At 35.8% G+C, this 24131-nt stretch overlaps 1 protein-coding gene and 1 pseudogene across 3 annotated transcripts in view; one reads left to right on the top strand and one right to left on the bottom strand.

Annotated features, from left to right (window-relative positions):
• LOC131147836 (la-related protein 1A) overlaps nucleotides 1-24131 on the top strand; it is a 40275-nt gene that overhangs the window by 5097 nt on the left and 11047 nt on the right. For all 3 annotated transcript variants that reach the window (XR_009134946.1, XM_058097442.1, XM_058097443.1), the window contains exons 6-7: nucleotides 3254-3816; nucleotides 12825-12894. Coding sequence is in view for 2 of the 3 variants with exons in the window: in XM_058097442.1 (XP_057953425.1) it covers nucleotides 3254-3816; nucleotides 12825-12894 (633 nt within the window). In the remaining variant the exon portion in view is untranslated. The remainder of the gene's footprint in view (nucleotides 1-3253; nucleotides 3817-12824; nucleotides 12895-24131) is intronic.
• On the bottom strand, nucleotides 7066-12685 carry LOC131149833 (small ribosomal subunit protein uS17z-like; annotated as a pseudogene).

Below are 24131 nucleotides of genomic sequence, written 5' to 3'. Positions count from 1 at the left end.
ATATACTATTGCTACCCGTCGGTGTTCATGCCTTAGTAGCAAACTAGCAATGCACGATCACCTCTTCATCAACGCTAGTAAGTATTTCTTTGTCAAGGTAAACGATCTAGGTATCGATTATGTCAAAAATACTATCAAGCTGGCATTTTAACTGCTAGAATGAGGGCCAAAATTATAAGCTTGTATGCCACTGGGTATGCAATATCATTTTTTTTTTTGTCTTCACATTTTTTTCCTCAAAATTCTATCAAAATTTTTTTTCCCCTCTAGATTGTTAGTTCATTTTGCATGTACAAACACACTTTACTTCGTGCTTATTTTGAGCAATGTTGAGGCCGAATATGCTGTATGTTATTTAATTTTTTTTTTCCAAGTTGCTAATTTTCTTCAACACTAAGGCATCACAATATCCCCTGTGGTCTTTTACTTTCCTATTGAGAAGTTGGTGATGTGAGCTATTCATCTTTATGCTATACTTTAACCGAGTGGGATATTCATAATTCATCAAAACAAGATGGATTAATCAAAATAACATTTGTTTCTTGAAAAGTTTGCCTAGAATTATGTGCTCAAGGTTGATAAGGTTCTTTTCATGGTTTTTTTTTGAATTTGATCTTGTATTTGGATGGCGCCCTGATGCAATGGGATGCATGTTGCATTAATACCTAGAGGTCATTGATTAAAATAGAAGATGTATGATTTGAAGATCAGTGTTCATACATATTATTCTTTAACAGAAAATAAAGGGAGGAATGACATCCATTTCACTGTAGTTTGAACTTGTCTCCATTTTGGGTCAAGGTCAGTTTAGAGGAGCTCCATTTGTGTCAGATTTAAAATTGCATGGTTGTTTTTCCTTGCTCATCAATGAAATCTTTTTGAATTTGTTTTATTTGCTATCTGAATTTGATCTAATATTAAAAAAAAAAATAGTGAATAATAAAAGATTTTTAGACCTTGCCATTCTTTGTCTATCAGAGTTTTTAATTGCTTGTGGAAGCTGCAGCTAGTGTTTAATCTCAGTTCAGTTCAAGCAAGATAACTGATTTTGTATTTGACTGTCTTTATTCATCTGTTTTCTAACATTTAGAGTCATCCTTGAGAAAATGGGCATTACAAAAATTATCCCGCTCATGAAATAAAGTTGCAAATATGACAGGGTTTTGTCAAATGATGTATTGTGGATTTTATCTGTAAAAGATTAGATAATGATATTCTTTATAATATTTCAATGATTAAGGACTAAGTGTCAAAGTATTACTGTGTTATTTGGTTTCTATTTTATATATTTATTTACTAGTTAATACGTCACGTGCATTGCGAATTAATGATCTTGACTGATATGTTCAGAAAATTCTTACCTTGTGAATATGGAAGTTGGATCTTTGATTTGAATTTATATGGATTTGAATAAAATGTAATGCGGAATTGTATTTTCTTCCAAATCCATACAAATGCAAATTTTAGCTCCAAAATCAATGCTCCCTCGCACTGCCTTAATATACTTAAATATTTTTTAGCACATTAACTGATAATACTTTATCATTATTATTATTATTTTTTGTCATAAGAGAATACATTATTATTATTATTAATTTTTACAAGTTAGTATAATAATACCCAAATTTATTTGTGAAAACTATTCTTAATTGATATATAGGATCATGCTACAACACAATGTAGAATTATATTTTTGAAAAACCAAAATTTGTATTGCTTTTCTTTGGTGATTCTTTTTATGTAAAAATAAAATGAAATAAAATCACTTGCATGCTGAGAAAGTGTCAAGAGAGTGTTAGTGTTATGAATACATAATATACACGACACTTTATAGAGTCAGTGTGGTTTTGCAATTATTGAAATATGACACTTATCATACATAAAAATACTAGAATTATATTTTAATAATGCCTTTGTAGCATGTGTTTTACCCAAATTTAGATTCTTATTTTTTAAAAATTGTAATATAGTTATCTAGTGTGATTCTATATACATTTAAACAAAAATTTCATAATGCCTTCTTGTTGTAGTTATACCTTTTTTCGTTTGGAGTATAACATTGTTCTTTGAATTGAATTTTAAAAGGAATAATTATATAGGGGAGGTGAAGATATTGTTCTATGGTTGTGATTTATAAAATATTTAAATAAAATTACATTTTTCAACAGGTATGGAGAAACCATTAGTGGAGATGCACAGTTTATATAAATATGAATAATTAAACATTAATATAAATGATGATTTGTCTGTTAGAATGTTTGTAACTGTTATTTTTTATTTACTTAATTGTTAATTAGTTTGTTCTCCTAATTTTGAATAAATTTGGCCTTTATTACTTGGAAGGTGGTTCTAGGTTTATGATTTTATTTCTTGCATTTATCATTTAGAAGATAAATTATTGTTTGTTTGAGTAATGTTAGACACTTAACAAGAGTTTGAGAAATTGTTAGAAAGGTAACAAAAACTTGTCATATAATTTTATCTATTTTTAGTTGAATTTAATTATTTTTTATAAATTTGTTGTCTTACTTGAAAGATATAAGGATATTTTACGCAAATTGATTCGTACTATTTGTATTTTTATATGTAGTATAGATTTTTTTTGACTTGATTTTATGCTAGTAATTTCGGTTACCTTATTATTATTATTTTTTTTTACCTTTCATTTTATCTATTGTCCTAAATTTTAAAATCATAGATATTCATGATGTCTGACTCAGTTTATTATAAAGAAATTACAAAAATATTTACATGCCCTTTCTTTTTAAATTTTTTTTCATATGTTATGTAAAAAAAACTCCCATTTTTTTTAAAAAAATAGAAAATCATATTTATTAAAATTTCTTAACTCCTATGTTTTGAGTAAATAGCAAAATCATACTTAGGAAAATTTCTTTGTGTTTAATATGAATTCCTATATTTGATGTTAAATACTCCTTTTTTTTAAAAAATTTTTTTGCTTAACTTCTATGATTTTTTATGGATACTATCAACTATCTTCAAGTTGCGTGAAAAAGATCTGTGAGAGGGAAAACCTAATTTTTCAAAGTAGACAAAATTGTAATAAGTATAATGTCAATAAATTAACGCAGTAGTTAGGGTCTGCCTTCATAACCTTAGGAGGTCTGCTACATGAGATTAGATAAATTTTGATGGGATGCTAAGTTGGCAACTTAATTTCTAAAAGCATAGAATTGTGCTGGCAAGTGATGTTTCTTTTGTATGCTGTGCTTCTTGCTTGTTATTTCTACAGGTTGACAAGATACGAAGACGTGATGAGTGGGCAAAGTGGCTTCCGACTTCTGCTGAGCATAAAGCTGAGGCTCCCAAGGGTCAGCCTGTGGATGAGGTTGGCAATTCTCTTAAGAATAGCGGGTTCAGTGATGATGGTGCAACTGATCCATCTGTTGGGAATGTTGAATTTTCATCAAGTAACGGATATGTAGCCAAGCACTTCCCATCAAAAGGAGATTTTTCTGAAGAACGGCAGAATAGCACTGAAGAAAATGCGAGTGAGAAGGTTCTTACTGATTGTGGAGCACAGACATCAAATGAAGGAAATGGTGTTTTAGCTGTTAGATTGGTGTCTCAGTTAACCAGAGAGTTCTCTGACATTGGCACTTCTTGTGACTCTTCGGAAGGAATTGAGTCAGCAAGATTCAATAAACCTCAGAATGAAAGTTTGCAAATGCAATCTGACATGGCCATACGGAATCTAAGTGACCTCTCAAATGACTTTGCAAGTGCTTTCTTGCTGGATGAAGAATTAGAACTGGAGCAGAAAACAGTAAAGAAGGATCCTTTTTCAATTAGAAGGTACGATGTGTTTTTGATTGTATGATGCTTGTGCTTCATTTGTTTGCTTCTATAGGATTCAGAGTCATGTAAAAGATTTTTTGTTTTTTGTTTTTTTCAAAAAGAAAAAAAATATATGAAGAGAAGGTACAATGAGAGGAGAACAAGATGTCCTTCAAAGAAACAAAAGAAAGCTGTATAAATAATTACAAATAGCTGCCCTCCAATCCCTTTGCCGGGTGGGCGGCGATATCCCCCAGAAAAGCCCAAAAGAAAGAGCCCAAAAGAGGCCAGAAACACAACTCTGTCCTATAACAACTAGGAGAAGCTTTGTGGTCCTTGAAGGCTCTTAACTTCCCTCTTGAACCAAAGGGTCCCCATTGTAGCAAAAATGACACATCTCCATAAAACCCTGCTCTTTCTAGATTTGTCAAACCCCTAAAAAATTCTTTGCGGTTATTTATTTCAGAACAAATTTTTATATATATTTTTGGATTACACTTTGAGTCGCATCCATCTCCGGCTTGGGTGTTGCACGCATGTCACATTTATTTTATGGAAAGGAATGGGAAGAGAAAAATTGAATGAAGAACATGCAGAAGATAAGTGAAGAATTTGTTTCAGCTCCATTTCAGTGTATGAAAATACATGCAGTGTCTTAACTCTTTCCACCCTCAGTGATCCCAAGCCTGGGTAAAGGAAGAGGGTTGCATTAGGTGTTTGGCCCGTAAAACTTGTAAGATCTGTATGATATGAATCCTTTCGATGGAGAATGGCCACGAGTATGCATGGCACTTTTATGGCCTGGGTGTAGTGAAAATAGGCAAGGATGGTCTAGGTAGTTACCCTGAAGTGATTCTTTGTTGGCAAACCACACGTGTAAAATATGTGAAAGTTTTGGATGTGGGCAGATGAGAAGGATTAGATTAGCAACTTGGAATATAGATTTACTTGTAAAAAGCATGGAGATATTTGATACAATGATAAGAATAAAAATAATATAATTTGCCTTAAGAAACTAGGTGGGTGGGGAAAAACTCCAAAGAAATTGAAAGGCCTGGATTTAAACTTCGGTAGGTCAGGAAAAAAAAAAAAAAAGAATCGGGTATGCATCATCCTAGATTAAGGTTTAAGAGATTGTGTTGTGGATTATAAATGAGGTGGAGATAGAATCGTAAAGATTAAATGGGTCTAGGGACGAGATAATTAATATTGTTAGTGCTATTGCTCCTTGAGCAGGCTTAGCAAAAAATGTTAATTGGCAATTTTGGAAAGATATGGTTGATATTATACAAGGAATGTAATGTTCATAGAAGCAAATTTAAATGGTCACAAATGAAAGGATAATGGGAGTTATGATTGGATGATCTTGGAGTTTACTGTATTGTATGATCTTATAACAATGAATACATGCTTTAAGAAGAGAGCACTAAATAACTTTCGAAAGTGAACACAATAAAGCCAAATAGTCCCCCCTCACTCCCGCTAAGTGGATATGTCATTTATTATGTAAGAATTGTAAAGTTGTTTGAAGATAAAGATTTACTGTGCAAGATAATGTATTATATTTTTTGATCGGTAAAAAAGAATATAGTAAAGGGGCTTCAAGGGGATGCCAAACCATAGTACAAGAAATCAAGCAGCCTCTAGGGTGTCACAAAAATAAAATTTTTTATTAAACTCATTTGCTACAAGCCTGCTATGTATTATTGTTAGATGTATGTTGGTAGGTACTGATAAAAAAAAGTATGTTGTTATATGTTGGCATTAAAAAAAGGAAGAGAAAAAATAACAGAGATCAATGTAAGAGAAGTAAAGAGCTAGGTGGTGGACCGTAAAGGGAGAAACAATATAAAAATATAAAAAAAATGATAAAAGAAAGTGACTAGACAATAAGAAATAAGGAAGATACAAACACTCTTAGGATGCCTAGTTCTATTATAAACAGTAGTTGTCTTGTGTAGTGGAGGCTTAGGGTGTAGGTCAAGTAACAATTGAAACATGGCATTTGATTAGCACTCTCTCTATTAGTTACAGCTTTTGCTCAGCATCTGATGCTCTATCCTTCGAGTGTTAGAGCCTGTAGTTCATAAATGTGGATGATTGACAATAAGAGTTAATTCTCCAGATATTCCAAGTGTAAAGCCTTAGAATAAGATTGATTTGAAGGCATGTGGAATGCCATCCGAGGCACATAAGGTGAAGGGGCAAGGCCTAGTTTAGAAACTATAGGAGAATTTGGCTTGCTTCTAGGAGGTAGAAATTTCTCCCTTCAAGGGGGAGTTCTAGAGACTAACAAGTGAGGGAGAGAAATATTGACTTGAGTTGTTCCTCATCATATTGAGAGGGGAGGAGGAGTGGTTTATATACATGGATGGGTGTAAGACAGCTGAAGATTTTTGGTCAAGTTGGTGTTCATCCATTTATATCAAGCTCACGTGTGAGGAATTTCAAGTGTGAATAGTAGAGAAATAGGTTTATTTGAATCTAATGAAAGATGCAAGAATAGTGAAGAGAGTTGATGGTGGGATTAGGACATCCAAAAAACAATTATGACCAAAAAAATGTGGATTAAGTCATGGAAACAATGTATAAACTTGAAAAATTTTAAAAAATGTATAAGAGGGCAGAAAAGATGCTAGAAGCTAAACTTAGGGCATGCGATAATTTATATACTGGACTCATTACTAAAGAAGGGGAAAACATCATTTAAACTTGCTAGAGCTGCAGAAAGAAGGAGCAGAGATCTACATAATATCAAATATGTTTAAAAAAGAAGGACTAAGCCTTTTTGTTAAAGAAGGTATAAAATAAAGATGGCAAACTTATTTTAATGAATTTTTTTATGAAGACCAAGTAGAAGGCTTAAAAGTAGAGTTGACAATTGAGAAAATGGCTAAAAATTTGAGATTACATTAGGTGATGAAAAATGGAAAAGCACTAGATGACATCCTCGATTGAAGTTTGGAAGTGCTTAGGAGATAACATAGTGAATTGGTTAACTAGATTTTTTAACAAAATTACAAGGATCATGAAAGTTCCAGGTGAATAGAGGGAAAACACTCTTAAGACCTAAATAGACAGAAATTCAAAATCATAAGTATGTGGAAATAAACATATGAGCCATGTACAAAGTAGTGGTGGGATAGAATCTAAGTAGGAATTATAAGAGAAGCCTTTTTTGATCACAGAAGAAATATGTTAGTAAGGCTGCGTACACTGTGATAACCCTTCCCTTATGCTTGTAAAGTGGGGAGCCTTGAGGCCGGGGATGCCCTTTTAAGATAGAAATTATTTTTTCTTGAGGAAAAAAATATTGTGCTCACTTCCACATGAGACAGAATTTCACCACAAATGTCTACTACCATCACACAAATATAGGACATTTTGCTTTTTAAATTCAAGACCACAATTTAAAGAGACATTGCAGAAAGAAATTCTGTTATAAAATGAACTCATTCTAGTTTCGTTCTCTGAAAATATTGAACTAATGGAAAAACTAACACGCTGAGCTTACATTGACGTGAATGCCTTCCTTCCACGTCCATTGGATGAACCAGCAGGAATCTTTTTCAAGACATTAAGCCTCACTATCTTTGACAATGGCCTGCACTGGTCTATGATAATATGGTCTCCTACTTTTACACGGAAGCATGGGGATATATGGGCTGGATTGTTTGAGTGTCTCTTCTATTGTGGGTATTTATTCACATAGCGGAGGTAGTTGCAGTGAATAATGGTTGTCCGCATTATCTTTGCACTGTGGCAAGTACCAGCAAATATGTGACCCCTGATTGAAACGTAGTGAAGGGGAAATTCCTGTTGATGAATGTCCTTCAATTGCCTCTCTAGGTGCCTTTAAACCCTAACTAATGTTCTTCCAGAATCGATTCCCTCCTTCTCCAGGCCTCTTCCCCTTTTCAGATTTCTTTGATCTTAAAAATTCCTTTGGCTGCCTCAAGAATGCCTTCTTCATCTGTTCCGCTATGATTGAGGGCAAATTGAACAGGACGGCTAGAGGCAAATGGAGCTGGATATGCAGAAACCCTAATGAAGCAGAGAAAAAGAGAGAAATTATAAACAGAAGCATTTGTATTGAGAGGTTGCAAGCTCTCTAGAAACAAGAAAAAATACATAAAATGTGCAAATTTTGTCATTTCAAGAGGAATAATGGAGAAATTATTGAAGTTTATGGTCAATAAATTCTTAGTACTAATGAATTTCAGTACATTGGATCTATTATGCAAGTTGAAGGAGGATTTTTTAGAAGATGCAATGCGGAGTTAGAGCCAGTCAGGTAAAATGAAGAAGTGCTTTGAGCATGCTTTGACTGCATCAGACGACTATAAGACTAGCTATGCTATGTGGATCGGAGTGCATATGGCAACTAAGAAACAATATATCGACAAGGTAAACATTGTAGAAATGAGAATACCAAGAAGGATGAGTGGTATAACAAGTGATAAAGTATGGAAGCAACACATCCATGGTAAGCTAGACATGGATATAGAAGATAAGACAAGGATAAGGCAGTTAATAGGGAGGTGAGGGTATCACATCTCTGCTTTGCTGATGGTACCATGCTGTTTCTTGAGGACAATGTTGTGAAATTCTGAAAAGTAATTATTTTATTTTAAAGATCTGATTTGTCCAAGAATGGGATGGTTGGCATTAATGTGGGTGGTAGGAACTAATGATTTAGGGGGGTTTAAGGCCCTGGCGGCTTGTGCTGCTTTCAGATGGCCACTATCCTGTCTTAGTCTCCCTTTCGGAAGCAACCCTAATTCTGTAGTGTTCTGGGATGTGTGATTGAGAAGGTTGGTATGAGGTTGGAGGAGTAAAAAATGTACTTATCTTCAGGTGGGTTGTATTACTCCCATTGGCGCTGCTCTATTTAATATCCATATTTACTTTGTATCTCCTTTTAGAATGCCCAAGAGTGTCGCTAGGACTTTGATTTTTGGTAACAAGAGAGATCACCTTGTTAGCTAGGAGGATTTTAGAGACATTATCTAAAGGGGGATTAGGGCTTGGCAATATGGCATCTAAAACATTTGTTTGATTAGGAAATGTTTGTGGAGGTTCCCTAAAGGTTAATTCCTTGCGGCACAAGTTGATAGAAAGTATGGGATTCATTAGAATGGGTGAGATTCTAGAGGAAGTGGCCTTGTTTCTCGTGCAAGACCCTCGAAGTTTGTATCTGGGATTGCTTGCCTTTTTCTTTTCCTTGCCCAATTTAAAGTGGGTAATGGCAAGGTTCAATTTTTGGGAGGATGCGTTGGTGGGTGAGGGCTTTTTTAAACTTTCTACCATTAACAATGCATCTATCATTGCTTTATTTTTCAAGGGTTTTTCATTGTTGGATTTCTTTGTTTTTTAGGAATCTTAATGAAAGAGAGGTGAATGACCTTACCACTTAATGCTTTGGATCATTTTGTTCTATTCAATAGGGTACATGAGGGGGTTTGGAAGGGAAATTCTTTAGGCCTTTTTTCCACTAATCTTTCTTCCTTCACCTTCTCAAATCTTCTTCAGTCTCTTCCCTTGGAGCTGCATCATTTGGAAGGCAAATATTCCTTTCACGATTCAAACATTGGATTGTGCTCTTAAAAGGATTAACACACATGGTTTTTGCTAGTTAGAATGCCCTACAAGGCTCTCAGCATTGATCTGTGCTTGATGTGCCGTGTGTCCAGTGAAACAAATGCTTATTTCTTTCTTCATTGCAGGTTGGGGGAACCCAGATTTGAGGTACCCTCTTTTCTTGTTTTGGTGAAGCTTGGGTTCCCTTTTGGCAGTGGATGTGTCTTTTTTTTTTTTTAATATATATATTTTTATTAGGGAGATATTGGGGTTTTAGCAAGAGTAGGAAGGGAGGAGTTTTACGATGCAGTGCCATTTTTTTCTATCTTGTGGACCCTTTGGATTGAGATGAATGCGATAACTTTCAAGGATTGCACAACCACCCCTCCTTGTTTGTTGTGGGATAGAGCAGTGTTCTTGGCCTTTTTTGGTCCATTCCTTTGGTTTTTTTTCCCCCTTTGGGTCTTATCGGTGCCAGATCTTTATTAGATATTGGACTGTTATTGTAGTTTTCCCATATTTTCCTTTTGCTCTTTGGAGGACATCTTGTTTTGCTCATTGCACTTAGTTTCCCATTAATATATTTTTTCTTATCCAAAAAAAAAGATGATTTGAGCATTTGCAACATAGACCAAAGCATACAGTAGGGAGGAGGGTTGAGTTAGCTATCACTAGTGGACTAGTAGTACTACTGGTAGGAGGGGGAGGGTATTGCCTGAATTGTGCGGAGAATCAAGTCTTTATAGTATTCTCAAACTCTTTGTTGTCCCAGGGGCTATATACAGCAAACTTATCTTTGAGGGTAAAATAAAAGATGGAAGGAAACTCAATTTTGAAATGTCAATTTGCCCACGCTTTAAAAAATCAATTGGCAATGTTGATTCGTTAGGCTTTAAAAATTATTTATACCCAAACATTTCTAGTGTTCAAATAAACAATTTTTGAGGAGAATCAAGAGTTTATAGGATTCTCGAACTCTTTAGAAAGGTTTCGAATACAGTTTTCTGTATTGGAAATGCAGGATACAAATAATACACAAAATTTGTATTTTGATTAAGTTTTTTCGAAACATCATTTTTGAATGCATATCCAAAAATACCCCTAAAAAGTTATGGGTTTATTGGAAACAATTTTAAGGTGTTTCTTGTGTTTTCAGATGCAGTTGCCCATACCTGCAATGAAACCAAGGTTTATGGGTTATAACCCACTTTGTAATAATAATTCTAATTATTATTTTGCTAACATATTACCACTTGGATCAACTTAACCAAACGCAGTTCCACTTTTTTCATTTTTGGAAACAATTTTAAAAATGGCTAGCCAGATGTTTTTTTTAGTATAGAAAATAAATGATATAATCCCTTGTATTTATTTTTAAAAACAACAATATGGAAACCTCTTTTTGGAACCCTTAGGTACCCTAAACTTTAAGAGCATTTCAAAAGAAGAGATAGAAGTTAATGGTGCTGGTCTTTTTAACTCAATTTTAACTGCAAAGGCCCTTGAAAAGGGTTTGGAGACTTTTCTTTGATATGAAATTGTGGGACAGCTAGCGCAATCGAAATGGGATTTGGTGGGGTTTGTTTAGTGTATAAAGGTGAAGGTGATGACACCAGAAGGTGGATGTGGTGATGGTAGTGGGGTTTCATTGATCAATGATTTTGTGATGGTGGTAGTGGTAGCTAGAAGCTTTGTTGCTTTTGTGAATCTTTGTCTCTGTCTGGTAATAGCAGGTCTGACTGGTGTTGTGAGGTACTGCACAAAGAAGATGAAACGAAGAAGGAGATTCATCCTGGGTAGTAGACATTGTCTGCACAATTTGGTTACTCTTGCCAAAACTCTAGAAACATAAAATATTACAAAAATCCTAATTTGACTAATGGACCTTACGTGTACTATTGCTTTGGCCTGGAATTGATAATTTTAAATTACTTAAGCTGATGTTCAGCAAATTGTTTGGGCATAAGTTGAAAAACAGCAAGAGTTCATGCATCAAATATAATTTATTTTTATTTTCATGTTTAATGTTATGAACCATGTTGTAGGATCTAAACACTTGACGTTTCTTGATTACTCAAAACTCATCCTAGTTTAATCCAGGGTTGGGGTTTCATATGATTGATTTATGTCATGCATGAACCACAAGGCTTACAAGGTTTTGTTATAGAAGGCAGGGAATGTGATTTTGAAGTTGGATTGTTATCTGCAAAAAAATTCTACTCACCGGGGTGTTGTGGCTTGTCATTTGGAATCCTAGATCCACATCAAGATCTTTGGTTGCTATTAATAGAGATGATGGGTTGATGAAAACAATGTGGACTTGTGGATTGAGGTTTCCATCACTGTTCTGTGTGAATTAGGCTTTGAATTGAGGGGAGAAGAAGGATACTGATTACTTTATTGATTATGGTAAACTGGAGATAGTTCTCATTGATTCATTCAAAAAATTTTTGAACAGATTATTCTCTGTGTGGATCATAAAATTTTAGATTGAGAGTTTTATTAAAAAAAGATAAGTTGAGAGCTAGTGCAATGAATTCTAATCCTTGTTTGTATTTATTTTGTCATATATATTTTTTGATAGCAAAGTCTATGTCATATATATTAAATAGATATTCTACTCTTCTTAACAGTGCTACTGTGTGACCAACTCATTAAGTTGGCATGTAGGCAGTTTGTTTTGTGAGGAATTATCTCATGTAAGATAATTGCTAAAATTTACGAATCCAGATGATATACTCATGCTGCTTGATTTAACCCTACTGGCGCTTTTTTCCCTTTTTACATAATGAGTTCTTCTCATGGTATCTCTCAGCAGAATTGATGTTTTTAGTAGGGTTGAAATTGTGATTGTGTGGTGTAATCTGTTCAATTCTTTGTGTTGATTTTGTTCTAGATGAGTATGAATTACCTGTCTTTAGCTTTTCTCATGATTCTCTTGCATTTTTAGGTTTGTCAGGCATTTTAATGGAGAAATATTGAAATTCTTCATTAATATGTGTGCACTAGTAAACAGGTGCTCTAATGCTTGTAAAATTTCTCAATGAATTGGGTTCTTGGTGACTGAATTTTTCCTTCATTGGGCTGTGAGAGGGGACTTTATAATTATGGGAGGCAATGTGATTGTTATGTAATCCATTCCCTTCTTTGGACCCCTATAAAAAGAAATTTTTAATCAACAGAAGTATGCCTTCGCGTAGGAATGATGTATCAAGTTTCTTTGCATCACTTGATCTTATTTTGTTTTGGTGTAAATTGTTTGTTTGTTGAGTTCGTGCCTGTTTTTCAAACCTGTGTCAACTTCCATTTGGTACTTTTTAAGTTCTTTCAACATTTCAATCGTATCATGTAATGCAATTTTGCTGATTGTTTCTTCTCACCACCAATTAATTGTTTGTTGTTTGGTAACCATTCTTATGTCTCTCTTTATTGCCATTCTTCCAAAGGATTGATGATGAAGATGATGAGGTGGCTGTCAATGACCAGGATCTTCAGAGACTTGTAATTGTTACCCAGGTGAGGCTATTTGCAGCATACCCCTTTTCATACTTGCTTTGTTTCTGCCTAGAATTTCTTGGTAAACTGATTTTAAGTGTAAAACATGCTTTTCCCTATGTTTGGTATGGTGTAAAATGCTTTATATTGGAAATGATTTTACACCAAATAAGGCCATTTTGCAGTAAATAGATTTAAAGATGATTTAGGCATAATTCTTTTGGCTTTAAGTAGAAACATATGAAGAGTATTTTTCACAACTGGTACTGTTGTATGCTTTATCATTCCCAAATTTAACCACCACCAGCTGCTACTACCGTTGTACTTGCATCATTGTATGATAATCATTTTCACTTCACAGTTCACTACCACCATCATTGTGCTATCACTGTTGCAACCACTCCACAACTACCATTACAATTGGTCCTGTCACTACTACCACTAGCACAGCCCTGCTACTACCATTACTGCTACTGTTGTCGTCATAGCTGCTGCTATTATCACAACTGTCTCTTGCACCACTACCACTCCTTAACCATTATCATCCACCATTACAACATTACTGCTATTACTGCTACACAGCTATCGGCGGTAGTATCATTATCACCGTCCCCAATTGTTGTTGCATTAATCACTGTTAACTGCTACCTCTAGTAATTATTACCTCACTTGCTAGCATTACTATCACTGATGCCACTGCTGCTGATGATATTATCATTGTTGTCACCATTTCCATGTCAATCACCATCACCTTATCATGTCAATTGCCATTGGTATAAAGTAGCTCTATCACAGTAATTATTGACTTGATTTTTTTTTTCTTTTTTTATTTCTTTTTGGCTAATTATTGACCACTTGATTTTGTATGAACTACTTTCACGTATCAACCAAGTAATAGGAAAAAGGGGAAAATACTTGTTTTTTCATGTGAACTATTTTTCATTGTGCAAGCCTCAAAGTTGAGTTTTTGTATGTTTGTTTGTTTTATTTGTTTATTTTTAAAACTGTTTTTAGAAATTGGTGCTACACCTTAATTTTATGCCCATATATTCCATAATGTTCATTTCAATTAATATTGTGATTTATAAAGAGATCACTGAAGAACATCACGGTCTATAATGTTGCTGGAAAAGGATAGAAATATTATTTATGGAGTTAAAAAAAACTCCAGTATTATCCTTTTTTTGTGAGCTATGGTCTATCTAGACTTGTTCTGAACTTTCTTGTGAGTCATAATTAGTAATTGTCACATTGTGGCGTGAATTCTGGAAAGGAGCTTCTTGATTAATAAACTAGCTGGTTGCCAAATAGTGCTTGAATCCCTATCATAGCCTTCATGGGACAAAATAAGGGAGTATGCATGCTAAAATGAAGAATTTAAGCTAGTTGTGGTTGGCCCTGTTAATTTGTGGAAAAATGAAGAAAAGCGTGGTTTGAAATAAAGGGCAGCCTGGTGCACAAAGCTCCTGCGTATGCGGGGTCCGGCGAAGGGGCGGACCACAATGGGTCTATAGTACGTAGCCTTACCCTACATTCTAAACTCAGTGAATGATTCTCTCCCCCTCCCACCCAAAAAAAAACAACTTTCTCGAGGAATGGAAGTGAGAACATCCAAGTAGATGCCTTGCCCAAGAGCTCTACCTTACTGCTGAGCTGCTGCCCTGTGAGGGAGTTTCTATAGCTGCAGGGGCAAAGGTGTTCAGCTTGCTTTTCTCATCTGTGTCTCAGTTGAGGAAGAAGATGACAACATGCACTGTCATTATGAAGAATGTGATGTTTTTTGTTGGACCATTGACTTCCAAATGACTGGAGCTTATGGAGGACTCAAAATGAGGGAAATCTAGATTCATTTACTGGGTTTCTCGGTTCGCCAAAGGGGAGGAAGATGTTTTTAAGTGGACAGGTGAGTTGTGCAATGGTTTTGTGGAGGCAGATGTCAAAACCATGTATTGGACAGGCATGGGTCAGACTGAAGATAAAGTTTGGAGAGACATATTCTGGTGAAGGGGGAGCTCTAACAGAGTTGGAGCTACACAATCCTTCTGTGGCTGGAGGCAGTGCCGGATGCAGTCCTCTGCATCATGAGCCTGGAGCTCAACGGTGGTGTGGCGGTGGATGTTTTCAAATGTGAGCGAAATCTTAGGCAGGACGGCAGTTGATGTATGTGTGGAAGATTCAGGGGAATGGCTTGGTCACAACTCGGAAGGGACAGAACTTTGAATTTTATTCAGAGTCAGGGTGAAATGGGCTGTGCAACTGAAGCTGGTAGAGCAATTCACAGGCTTAAAAAAGAAAGCAAAAGAAGTAACTCTAGAGAGATTGGACTGATGTCCAGGCACGTCTTTATGAGAACTGCCATTTGGTTTGCGGGATAGAAGATGTGCCATTTTTTCCCACAAGAATATTTTGTTTGGTTCACATTGTAAGATTCCTGAAACTAAGCACAGGGTGCCGCACTGCTGTCTCAATGTTTGGTTTGACATTGGAATCATGATGGGCATTTAATAATGATGCCGTTATACCATAAAAAACCTGTGCATGGAATGTGCTCATATCTTCTGCACTGAACTTACTAAGAATATGTACCAAACTAAATCCATGTTCTAAAATTTCAATCATAGTAAATAACAAAAAAGTCAACACAAATAATAATATTACTTTCATTTTTTATTTCTTTCTATCCTTAATATTATAATAATTTATTATTAAAATTTATAAATATAATTATAGTGTAATAATACCGGATTGTGGGGATATTAATGTTCAAGTAGTGAAAAGAAGAATATGGTTGATTGTAGCAGTGTCTTTCTTGAACCAGAGGTGTCTGTTATTGGACCAGTAACATCTGAGATTTGGCCATTTGATGTTCAGGCAGCAGTGGTTCACTGCTATGACAGTGGAGAAAGAAATCTGGGTTTGGAAAGGCATTTGGTCAATTAAAGAAAAAATGCAGCTTTATTCTTCTTTCCCTTCATTTCTTTTGGTCCATGTGGAAGGAAAGAAGAGCCTTTTCAAAGGATCAGCTGCACTGCTGAATGTCATAAAAAGACAGATGGACTTGCACCATTACTAATTGGCATAGTGGATTGTACATGATAGACTCCCATATTGTTCTTGACTTTTCTGACTCCCTGTTTTACAGGTTATTTTTTTTTTTTTGTCACTGTTTCTGCACTTGGGGGGAAGGAATGGGTAATTTTAGTTGTGATCCTTAGAGATAAGCTGGTGGGATTTGATTGTCCAGATGTAGTTTGGGAGTATAACATACTTGAGAAGGCAGTGTCAGAGGTCACATAGCATAGTTCTTTGCAACCAGAACAACTCTCTAGAAGGTTATTAAGGAAGGTGAATACATTCATGAATCAATAGGGGTTACCTTTGACGGCCTTGAAGGGTTGGCATATCGGTTTTCATAAGCATGGAAAAGAGAGGGGAAGAGGGAAAAAATGAAGTCAATAATGTTGGTGACGAGAAGACAAAAAGCAATGGAATGGGGAGCGGGGAGTGCACTATCAGTGTCTACAGCATTGATTCAATCTGATATGATCGTAATGCTAAAAAAAAATTACTTGAAATGTGTGGGGTATATAAATGGCAGACACAAGAAAGCTGTTCTGAAAGATTTTTTGTAAGACTGAAAACCTGATCATATTTGTTTACAGGAAACAAAGCTGTGATCATATGACAGATGAGACATCAGAGCTTATAAAACACTTGAGTACTGTGGATTAGAAGTTTAGGGATTTGGAAGGGGCAGTTTCCTCATGTGGAACTTAAATGTGATTCACAAACCATCTGGCTTTTTATTGTGTTTAGTCTCCTTTAAATCCAGTTTCATACAATAAAGTAGATGCTGGATCTTTATAGAGTGCATGGCAATGGAGACGGTGCAGCTAAGAGACCTTCCCTATGGATAGAACTGAACAGGCTAAGAGAAAAATGGACTGATCCCTAGTGTGTAGCTGGGGACTTTTAGTCCTGTTTTCAGGGGAACAAAGTAGTGGGGAGGAATACTACGCAGACTTTTTGAGCACTAACTCTGGTGGATCTTTTATTAAGAGGGGCTGATGGGGGAGGATAACTAGGTATAATTTCAGGGGAAGACCCTCTTCTGACAGCTCGGCAGGTGGGACAAGCTGTTTCTGGGGTCTCTTTAAAAGCTTCTCTGCTGACCTATCTCTGATTACCGTCTTATTGTCTTGGAATGTGAGGTCTATGTTGCAAGGAAGATCTCATTTCAGGCTTCAGAGCATGTGGCTCAAGGCAGTGAGATTTGGGAATCTGGTTAAGGATAGATGGGAATAGCCCAAGGGGTGAGGGAAGATGAGCGTCATCCTTAGATGAAAAGGGTCAAGAATTAAAAAAAAAAATGGAACCTTTTCTTGAAATATGGAGTTATGTTTGTATGGTAAATCTCTGTTCAGATTTGTAGAACGTATGGCTTGAGGCTGTGAGATTTGGGAATGGGTAAGAATAGGTAGAAAACAGGCCACAGCTAGAGGTAAGACAAGCTTCATTGTTGTAGTCAAGACGAAAAAGCATAAGGAGAATTTAAATTATTGAAACCTTGAAAACTTTGGAGATATTAACACGAACAAAAAGAACCTTATGGAGGAAGTCAACATGTTGGATAGCAAAGAGGTGGAAGGCAGGCTAAATGAGGAAGAAAGAGATGAAGACAAAAGTCCAGTGTCTTGGCTTAAAATGGAGACAAAACATGAGTTTTTTGCTCAAGACTGGCCAATGCATACAAAAAAAAAAAGGGCAGCCCGGTGCACAAAGCTCCCGCGTATGCGGGGTCCAGGAAGGGGCGGACCACAATGGGTCTATAGTATGCAGCCTTACCTTGCATTTTTGCAAAAGGCTGTTTTCACGCCTCGAATCCGTGACCTCCACATCACACGGTGATGAAAATTTTATAAGTTCTGTTGTGATCAATATTGAGTTGCTTTCTAGAGGAGAGATCAAGGTTGGGATCGGGAGTTTATATGATAAATTGCTAGAGGAGACCTATAACTACATAACCAGATTGGTTGAGTTGGAAATTGAAACTAGTGGAAGGGAGGAAGTAAACAGATAAGTTGATCCTTTTGTAGAGGAATAGGTCACTAGAGCCTGAAAAAGTTGAGCAGGATTAGAGCTCCCAGACCTTGGCCTTCTCACCTTGAGGCTTCTAGCAGTGGTGGGGGGCTGTGAAGGAGAATGTGATGTCTATGTTTAAGGAAATTTGCAGTGGAGTAGAATTAAAGTGCCTCCTATGCTATGATTCCCAAAGAAGTGGAGCTGATGGTATTTGGGACTATCAGCCAATAAGTTTTGTTGGTAGTGTCTTCAGCTTATTTGGCAAGGGTACTTGTCTAACTTGTCTTTAGGATGGAAAAAGTGACTGTGTAAGCTGTGGGCTGCAATCAGCAAGCCTTCGTTAAGGTTAGACAAATTTTATATGAAATTTGGCCAATGAAGTGGTGGATTCTCATCCGAGGGAATTCTGAGAGTGATTTGTAAATTCGATTTAGTCATCTCTCATTGATGTCCTGAAAGGATGGGCTTCATGCAAAGATGGGTGGGCTAGGATTCAAAAAATGTGTTTCCGTAGTGCAGTTCTCTGGTTTATGGCCATCCAATTTGTTCCTTCGGCTTGAGTAGGGGACAAATACAAGAGGATCCTCTCTCCCCTTTGCCTTTTATTTTTTTTTAAAATTAATTAATTAATTTTTTATTTTTATTTTTACATTGGAGATGCTCAGCAAGATGTTGAGTAAAGCTGAAACTGGGGAAAACTCTAGGGGGAAACAATTAGTGTTTTTCATCTTGCATTCATAGATGACACTATTATTTTCTCTGATGCTGTGGAAGGGAAAATACTTAATCTGAAATGTTCTCTTTTAGCATTTGAAGCTGTGCTGAAAATTAACCATGGGAGGAATCTCTCATTTCAGTTGGAGCAGTGGGCCAGATGGGTAGAGGTTAGTTAGGATGTGGAGTCAATAGTCTTTCTTCTCTCTAATTCAAGGAGAACATATTTTGGGGTCTAGTGATTGAGAAATTGGAAAATAAAAAGCAGGTTGGCATTATGGAAAGGTCGCTGCCATTGAGAGGAGGTAATCAAAGCATTCTGTCCAACCTAAACCATCCACCCCCTCGCCCCCCACCCCTCTTCTTCCTGCTTTTGATAAACAAAGAATTGTATTGAAGGAAGAAAGAAGGAGTACAACAAACAAAAGAAGAACAAGGGAGCAAAGGAGAACAATATATCCTCCCATTGCAAAAGGAAAACAGCTAAACAAAAAGAAAGAAAATACAATGCCAGTTTCCTCATTCCAGATTTGGTCACAAGAGATTAGAGCACATACAAAAGAGATTTTTGTGTGGTAGTAGTAACAGAATATTCAAATATCATTTGGTCAGATGGGGGATAGCTAACTGCCTTTTGAGAGGGGAGGGCTGGGTGTGTTAGACTTTAACATTATGAATGAGGCACTTCTTGGGAAGTGTCTTCATAGACTTTGGAAGGAGCAGGCCAATTATTGAAGGGTGATGTTGAGGGCCACGTATGGAGAGTGACATTGGTTGGGTGGTCAATGTGTGCTTAAGGCCTCCCACTGGGAGTGGGGTGGGTTATTATAGAAATTTATGAGAAAAAAGATGGGAGCCTTGGAAGACTTCTTTAAAGGTTTAGCCTCTGAATGAGGTCAGAGTCTTTGAATGACTTGTAGTGCTGGAGCACGGCTCTTAAAACTCAGTTCTGCAGTTTATTCAGGATATCCTAACAAAGATGTACTGGTCAGCAGCTGCTATGGGTGAGAAGGCAGTAAGATTAAATGGAATTTTAACTTCAAAGGAAATTTCAAAGATTCAGAATTGGAAGAATTTTAAGCGTTAAAGGAGGATGTTATGATGGCCTCAGATGGATGTGTGGCCAAGAAAGGGAGATTCTTTGTTGAACCCTGATTGAGGGGGATGCAGGTTCAGAGAACTTCCTCAGATACAATGGAGAGTCACTTGTAAAAGCAAGATTGCTACTAAGATATCATTCTTCACTTAAGACGAAACTGAGGGAAGAATATTTACATTCGGTAACTTAAAAGAATTCTCTGCACAGCTAACAGGGGCTATATGTGTAAAGGATAGCAAGAGACTTATAACCATCTTTTTTTGTTTGATCTTTAAATGGGTGTGGATGTACTTGAAAAGGGTTCTCTGCACAGTTAACAAATTGCTATATGTGAAAAGAACAGGAAGAGATGTCTAACCATCTTCTTTGCACTGCAAATGGGTGAAGATGTTATGGAGCCTGGTTTTGCTTCTCCAGGCATCTAATGGGTGGCAGCAGGAAGGTTGAGCGGAAACTGAAGGCTTGGAGAGGTGCTGATTGTAGGAAAATATTCTTCTTTCTATGTTTCAGGTTATCTCGAGAGAGGGATTTCTGAGCCTTTTGAGGGGGAGGAAAAACTTCATGGAGTCTGAAAGGGAGACAATTTTTTTCCTCACAATTTTGGACTAGGGATTCCCTTTGTAATAGTTACGGCTCTTTATAGATTTTGTTGAGGGCCTTTCCTGTGTTCACCTCTTTCTTCTAACTGGTTCTTAGGCAACTCCTGCTTGGAGTCCTTTTTCCCTTTTCTTTCATTTTCAATACCATACTCTTCATTATCCCAAAAAAGGAATTCTTGGAGAATGGTTGAAGGGACATAAACATGACAAACTGAGATAGCAAGTTCTTATATGGTGGAAGACCGACACGGTGAAAGAGCTATCTTTTTATTTTTGCTACCTTTTTGTTATTAAAATTGGGGATTTTTTTTCTTAATAGAGCCTTCTTGTATTTTTTCCCCGTGATTTTCCCATGCAATTATATTTATCTTCTGTATGAAAACAAAATATCTCTGGGCAATATGTACATTGCATCTCCCCATTGCATATTTGCGTGTGTATAGCATCCTGTCTGTGTTTCCAAAACTACCCTTTTTATAGAAAAAAAACTTCATTAAAAGCAGAAGGAGAAAAAAATACATAAAAAGGAAAACAAGAAGTCCCTCTAGCAAAAGAAAATAGAAAATATAACTAAATATTGATTAAGCACTCCAATCTCTGTTGATATCTTGGAAATGGCACTGCGTAAAACAGCCAGCACGATTAGCCCAAAGAGAAGCCATTTATTGAATCCCGTCCCAAATGAAACTGATTGAAACTCTACCCTAAAAATATTCTAGCATTTCTTTCTAGCCAAATTTCCCACAACACAGCACATAGAGCCATGGTTTTAAATCACGGTTGCAGGTAACGTCGCATAATGGTCAAAGGTGTCACTGGACGCAAGATAAGCGGATGCCACGTAATGGGAAGCGGTCGTAAATTTTTTCATGCATGAAAAACTATGTCAAAATTGAAGAATAATGATGGAATTCTTTAAAACATGATTTTTAATGAATTTTGACTGCATTTATTCAATCTACAAACACTTTTTTAATAGGTAACATGATTTTTATATTAATTTCAGTGCACTGTTTACATAAAAAGGCATAGTTTTTTATACTATTCACTACTTTAATGACTAAACAATTCGGAGATGTGATTGAAATTGACAACCAATTAGTTAGAAACATAAAATGAATATACATATATATATATATGCACATGATTCATCAATATCAATAAAATATTACGATACAGGTAGGCAATTTAGGCTCATTAAGTAAATTAATACTAAATAGAGAGTAGTCTTCGCACATTGTAATCATTGTTTTTAATAGTTACATATATATTATTTTGCATTTTTTAATTTTTAAATTTTAATATTCAAAATAACAATAACTAAGCATATTAATTTTTATTACACATTATGAAATTTAGGTCTATTACACAAATTAATTAGTTAAGCTATAGGTAATATTAATCATACTAAATTAACAATTAAGCACCAACTATTAAGAAATTAGGATATTTAAAAAATAAATATAAGTGATAAGTTAAATAAGTAAATTTTAAAAACCTAGTTAACTGGAATTTTATATTATCGTAAAATTTAAAAGTGTAATTATCTAAAATAAATCAAATAAATCTTTGGTATTAATCTTCAGCTTTCAGCTGCGTAAATTGCTTAAGCAGGGAAAAAAAAAAAGTGGGGGGGGGGGGGGATATGTTGGCAGTACTTGCAGCAGCCAAAAAAGGAGGATTTTGGCCATCTTTTCAAACCCACTTTGGATCCGCCCAAATGGGCCAAATCCTAAGCTTCCAAGTTGATTTTCCACTCAGATCTGCCCAAATCACTTCCATACAACAACAATTTTGTTCTCAAATGGATAAAATTTTTGCCATGAGGAAGGGGAAGCACACACTTGACCTTCGGACGGCAGTTTCAAGTACAAACTTCTATTTTTGCAGATTTAGATCACTAAATCTAAGCAGGATGAGCTAGGGAAAAGGAGAAATGCCGCAGAAGGCAAAAAATATTGGGAAGAAATGAGGTATTTTTGAGTTAAAGGCTGTTGGAAGGTGCCTCTGGTGTAATGGGGCATAACGGCTTGGTTACAGCCCATAACAGATGTGTAACGTCTGTTACGGAAGCGTAACAGCCATTATAGCCAGGAATTTTCTCCACACTGCTATAGTGGTCCGAAACAGTATCAGCGCCTTTATTTTTTGGTACGCAATGGCTTTTACTCTATATAACGGTCATAATTTAAAGCCATGCAAAGAGCGCATCTCTAGAACCTTTTAGCATCCTTTTCACAAAATCGGCAAAAGAAATAACAAGCATATGTTCCTCTGATTTTGGGCATACTGCATTTCATCAAGCACCCCAAAAAATGAGAACTGCCCAAATTCCAAGCAAAATAACAATGAATAAGCAAGTGAAACACATCCTTTGAACTGTTTCCACACAGAAGACACATCCAAGAACAGAGCTTTAGAAGGCCTCCTACTTTTTAGCAGATTGTTGGTGTTGACCCATTATACAATAATTTTTTAAATACCATACAGTAAACATGGGCAACATGTCTAGAACCCAGGATCTCCTGGTAACCAGCTCTGATACCATGTTAGATTACCAGTTTACCTAAAAGCTTAAGCTGTTAGGTTGTGGGTCAATTATGTATATCAAGCTTTAACAACTCTATTAAGGGATATCAACCCGACAAAAGCCTTTATCTTAGAGGGAATTTCAGCTGATGAAGATGAAAGATTTTATCAATCTTAGTAAGATGAGAGAGGAAAAATTTTCAAGAATATTTCCTTGAATAGTCCTAAAACCAAATTCTACCATCAGTCCTATTAACTGACAACCCTCCAGTAAAATGAGTGAAGACATCTCCGGTGCTCTATCATTCCCTAGAAACATCAAGAGCTGAATGTGAATTAAAAGGAACAATGGCCAAAGAGCCTTCCTCAACAATGACGTCTAATACTTAGCAACTTCCTTTAGCTGGCAAACACTAACTCATACATTCTCAGAGGATAGATCACTAGAGATTTATCCTTACCCTTTCCCTAGAAACATCAAGAGCTGAATATGAATAAAAAGGAACAATGGCCTAAGAGCTTTCCTCAACAACGACATCTAATACTTATTCACATTCAGCTCTTGATGTTTCTAGGGAAAGGTAAGGATAAAACTCTAGTGATCTACATCTAATACTTAGCAACTTCCTTTAGTTGGCAAACACTAACTCATGCATTCTCAGAGGCATGGTCTTAAATTTCCACAAAATTGTTAAAAGCCAATTCCCATCATACAAAATTTCTTTTGGAATTTTCACTAATTATTTGAAATTTATTGAAATCTTGAAATTTCAGCGGAATTTGCCAAAATTTTTAACTATGAAATAAATTTCTTAAATATTCAAAATTCAAATTGAAATTACTTCTTAATTAATCGTTTCTTCTTTTGTTGAAACTAAATATTTCAGACGCTTGAAATTGCATGAAAAACTAAACTTAGATATTGACTACAAACAACAAAGTTTTATTTGATCGTTATTATATGTATTCAATTACCTATGATAAATAACGTTCCACTAATTTATTAATTTCATCTGTATTAATTGAATGTGTTTAATATGATTATTATATTACATTTATTGCACCTTATGAGGGCGTGCAAGATCAACGTTGCTCCTTTGTGACTAATTAATCATGGGTTTGACTCCAAGGAGACAGCCTCTCTGCATAAAAGCAGGGGTAAGGCTGCATACACTCTGAGGACCCTCCCCCTACCCTCACAAAGCAGAGGTTCTTGTGGCCTGGGACACCATTTT

This window comes from Malania oleifera, chromosome 2, assembly GCF_029873635.1.
Source record: "Malania oleifera isolate guangnan ecotype guangnan chromosome 2, ASM2987363v1, whole genome shotgun sequence".
In the NCBI taxonomy this organism is placed as follows: domain Eukaryota; kingdom Viridiplantae; phylum Streptophyta; class Magnoliopsida; order Santalales; family Ximeniaceae; genus Malania; species Malania oleifera.
This window is presented reverse-complemented; position numbering and strand designations above follow the sequence as displayed.